At 44.3% G+C, this 4,634-nt stretch overlaps 2 protein-coding genes across 2 annotated transcripts in view; one reads left to right on the top strand and one right to left on the bottom strand.

The window, feature by feature from the left end:
- Window positions 1-3,528, bottom strand: part of LOC119410410 (acidic amino acid decarboxylase GADL1-like) — a 21,100-nt gene extending 17,572 nt beyond the window's left edge. The window contains exon 1 of the mRNA XM_037677322.1: window positions 3,468-3,528. Coding sequence (XP_037533250.1) covers window positions 3,468-3,528 — 61 coding nt within the window. The remainder of the gene's footprint in view (window positions 1-3,467) is intronic.
- A 36-nt stretch (window positions 3,529-3,564) lies between these two features.
- Window positions 3,565-4,634, top strand: part of LOC119409564 (dolichyl-diphosphooligosaccharide--protein glycosyltransferase subunit STT3B) — a gene marked incomplete in the record, with an annotated part of 122,531 nt that continues 121,461 nt past the window's right edge. The window contains 1 exon segment of the mRNA XM_037676466.1: window positions 3,565-4,087. Within this exon segment, the coding sequence (XP_037532394.1) occupies window positions 3,813-4,087 (275 nt within the window).

Raw genomic sequence — 4,634 nt, 5'->3', positions numbered from 1 at the left:
AGTCCTGTCTGCACATTGGGTTCGTTCCTGTCCACAAAATCCTGACAATATCAAGTTACAAAACACTGAATTTTAGCTGTAATTCACTGAATGAGCTGCTTCTGCTACAAAACCTGTCAGAAGACTGAAAGTTGTTTGTTTGTTTGTTTGGGTTCAGCTGCTGAACGCAACACTTATATGATCACATGTCACTATGTTACGAATCATCGACAAAAGATGGTAAGAACAAAATATGGCTGCTAACAGAATTAACAGCTAAGATTGTTTTTGATTAAAAAAAAAAACTAATAAAAGTAGAAATAAAGGAAAAGCTCTGTTTTATGAAAAGGCATAAATATGTTACAATTAAATATACACTGGACTTCACTCTGACAAGGTGTTTATATTTACACTGCATTACTTTCAGCAAAACATTGAAAAGACTCATATGAAATAGGCTTGCATCATTTAGTGTTTAAATTTGATCAGAATGAGTGTACACCATAATTATTCTTGTCTATTAATTTCTTTTTTCTTTTACCTTTACCAAATACTAATGCATGTCAGTAACGTTAGGTGAAGCCTTGAAGAAATTACTTTTTTATCATATTGTATTTATATACCAATAATTTGAGTTTATGTCAATCTTTAGATGGTTTTGAGGATCTAGACACATTTTATTTATTAGAAAAAGGTGAAGAAATGGCTTTTGTATAATAAAGGTGTGGAAAGTTGTAGAGGTCAACCCTTGCTTTAGGGAAGATTCATTAAAATCTATTGTTATTTACAATATAATATTTTGCTAATTGTACAGACAAACACAGAAACAAGAGATGGCTGTTTATAGACTTTTTAAAGTGTCCTTTAACAAAGGATCATGTAAAAGCCTCGTCCCTTCTCTTTCTCTAGTTTGTATTTAGAGTTGTGCTGAGCAGCAGTCCACCAGGCATTCTGAACGTCTGTCAAAGTTTGGACTTGGACAGATGTTTTCACCTCCTGTTGGTTTTAGTGCTGCAGAGAACACAGTCTGAGCTGCACATTTGAAGGACATGTGGAGAACACAGTCTTCCCTGAACTGCTGCATGTTTACAGCCAGTAATCTGTTTATCTCCAGCATGTGACTTTATGGTTTGACACTGAGCGAGTAACGGGAACTCAACTCAACACAAACCACTTCCTGTCTTTCAGTAGGAAGATGGTCACATTTTCTGCAAAGTGCACCGATGAGACCAATGGATGAAAGTGTGTCGTTAGCAGGAAAGGTCACCCCTGCTTCATTAATCACTCCAGCAGCAGGCTCTGATAAAACATGTATAATGGGATTAGTGAAATGCTTTTTTTGAGCCTGTTGTTTTATATTTTAGCTCCTGGACCTGCCAGCTGTGATGGATGGAGACCGATTTTAAAGAGCTGTTTAACAGCAGACAGCATGCAGAAGTGTTTGTCATGATACAGATCTAAAAGGCCATTTTAAAAACAATTTGACATTTAATGAGGTATCTGTAGTATGTCAGGACAGCTTTGCTGTGGACACACTACTAATTAATTATTCTTAAAGCTAGTTCAAGCACAAAGAATATTAATCGTTTAATTACAATGGATTCTTTTCTTTTTTGAGTTAAATTTCTGTTATGTGACCAAGATAACTTGTGAGTGGTTTAATCAGTGACATGAGACGCCATTTTATCTTTGACCCATCAGAATAAATGCGGTCATTTATTTAACAGAATCAAAATTTAACATCAAAACATGTACACATTGATTTGCTGATCTGTTTCTGATTAATAAACTTGGCACGCTTTACTAACAAGACAACAGAACATTACTGATTGAGACTGATTCATCTCTGAAGGCATCTAGATTACTGGCGAATAGAGAGTTTAAGAGAGGAGGAATAGATTTAAGGAGGAAGTTTAAGATGTGGAGTTATGTGTTGAACCAGAACATTGCACCCTTCCTCCGACATCCAGCTCAGCTCTCCGGTACACTTCAGGACGTGCAGCGACTTTGTTACCTTAGCAGAGGATGTATCCACTCCTGAACAGAAGTCCATTGGTACGCTCCCTTTTCAGCGTCTCCGGTTAGAGTAGCTGGGGGTCATCAGAAATCGTGACGAAGTACTCGGTTCAACCGAATAAGCTTCCTTAGGAGTTGAGCTTTTAGTGCTCGGGTTGAGTCACAGCCGAGGCAGGCTGTGACAACGCTGGACTGGAGAGACCTTTGGCACATGGTCAAATCCATCTGCTACTTAGTTGAGTCTCATCTCCAACTGAAAGTTCCAGCAAGACTACAAGACTAAGACTCGTGAAGACTAAGACTTAAGACTGAATAGTTCCAAGAAGTGTTGCCTTTTAAAGGGGTATCCACTTCCTGTTACGTGGTACTTCCTTATACTTACCAGGTATTGAAGTACTGGTATGTACCTGGTACTTATAAGGCCTGTGTTTGCCATTTTTGTGTTTGCTAAGCTCATTTAGCTGTGGTGGCCATCTTGAATAATGCTCAGTTCAATTCATTATATTTATATAGTGCCATATAACAACAAAGTTGTGTCAGGGCACTTTACAGGAACACACAGAAAATCCATCCATCCATCCATCCATCCATCCATCCATTATCTTTACCCGTTTATTCCATTTTGGGTCACGGGGGTCGCTGGTGCCCATGTCCAGCAATCACTGTGCGAGGGGCGGGGTACACCCTGGACGGGTCGCAAGTCCATCACAGGGACACATAGAGACAAACGAGACAAACAAACATTCACTCTCTCACTCACACCTAGGGACAATTTAGAGTTACCAATCAGTCTAACATGCATGTTTTTGGTCTGTGGGAGGAAACCGGAGTACCCGAAGAAAACCCACGCATGCATGGAGAGAACATGCAAACTCCACCCAGAAAGGCCCCTGGACCGGGGGTTGAACCAGGGACCTGCTCGCTGAGAGGCAGCAGCTCTACCAGCTGCGCCACCGTGCTGCCCCACAGAAAATCCAGTTAGTAAAGTTCTCTGTCTAACGAAGGACCCAAATAAAAATGAGCTGTGGATCCAATGAGTTTCTTTAAACACTGACCACAAGATGGTCACAAAATATTTGGCTAACAGACATTTTATAAATTATGTACAGTAGTTTGGCAAGAGTGAAGCGAAAATTAGGGGAAAAGGGACCCCCCCCCCCCCCCACACACACACACACACCACATTGGTTTCGATCTTGCTAATGGGCATCAGTCTAAAGTTGGTGCAGTTAATTATTTTATTACCAATATAATTTTAATATAATATAATTCCTTGGCTCACGTGGCGCCAGCGCACCTGTCACGCTCTTGCCGGGGTCTGTCTCTCCCCCCTCAACCGGTCTTTGACTCGTCTGTCGCAACAGAACTCGCCATTCATGTTTCTGCTTTCTCATTGGTCGGACGGCCTGTCTGTCAAATGCTCCTGCTTTGGGATTGGTCTTGTCCCGAAGCCGCGTCTCTTCCGCCCGTACCTGTCTCGCTGTGAGAGGCCGCCAGCTCTTCCTGGTCCTCCCGCAGCTCCCGCCCCTTCATTCAGCTCCAAGGAAGGAAGGAGGAACTCCTGCAGCCGCGTGTGTCGCTTGTGCCGCAGAGTCGAGCCGCGATGTGTCTCCCTGGAATTGTCTAATTTCGCTCGCTGTCGGCGGGAAAAGCTCAGACGGTTTGTTAGCCCGGGGCTGCTCTGGGGGCGCAGTGAAGGTGGTGCAAGTGGTCTCGGAAGTGGAGCGTGGCAGAGAAAAGGAAGACGGAGAGGGGGGGTTTCTCAGAGAGCTCACTCGCGTTGCTTCGTTGCCACTACGGGATTGACGTATAAGAACATGGCGGAGCATCACCCGGCTTCCGACAACAAACACAAGTCCTCGCTGAACTCCACGGCCTCGTACTCGGGGAACGGGCGGAGCAGCACGGCGGCAGCGGAGAGAGGCAGCGGCGCTGCCGGGGCAGGGGGTCTGTCTGTGGGCCTGTCGCAGCCGGCCGGCTGGCAGTCCCTGCTGTCCTTCACCATCCTGTTCCTGGCCTGGCTGGCCGGCTTCAGCTCCAGACTCTTCGCTGTCATCCGCTTCGAGAGCATCATCCACGAGTTCGACCCCTGGTAAGTTTGTGTCCTCCCTCCCACACCCAGCGGCTCCAACTTCTGCCGCGCTGTGAACGATGGGAACACTGGTGAAAACATGTCACGGTTAGAAGTTCGGTGTCACAGCTCATTGGCACTGTGGCAGCTGTGGTTGGAGCAGTCGTCCTCCAACGGGAGAGTTGGGGGTTTGATTCCACCAGCACATGAAGTGTCCCTGGGCAAGACGCTGAACCCTCATGGCCTCTCGTGTGTCCCATCAGTGTATGAATGTGATCTAAAGCTCTGATTCTAGATCTAGTAGAGTGCTGTATGAATGTGATCTAAAGCTCTGATTCTAGATCTAGTAGAGTGCTGTATGAATGTGATCTAAAGTTCTGATTCTAGATCTAGTAGAGTGCTGTATGAATGTGATCTAAAGCTCTGATTCTAGATCTAGTAGAGTGCTGTATGAATGTGATCTAAAGCTCTGATTCTAGATCTAGTAGAGTGCTGTATGAATGTGATCTAAAGCTCTGATTCTAGATCTAGAATCAGAGCTTTAGATCACATTCATACAGCACTCTAC

Source organism: Nematolebias whitei, chromosome 5 (genome assembly GCF_014905685.2).
Source record: "Nematolebias whitei isolate Nwh7 chromosome 5, NemWhi1, whole genome shotgun sequence".
NCBI classification, from domain to species: Eukaryota; Metazoa; Chordata; class Actinopteri; order Cyprinodontiformes; family Rivulidae; genus Nematolebias; species Nematolebias whitei.
This window is presented reverse-complemented; position numbering and strand designations above follow the sequence as displayed.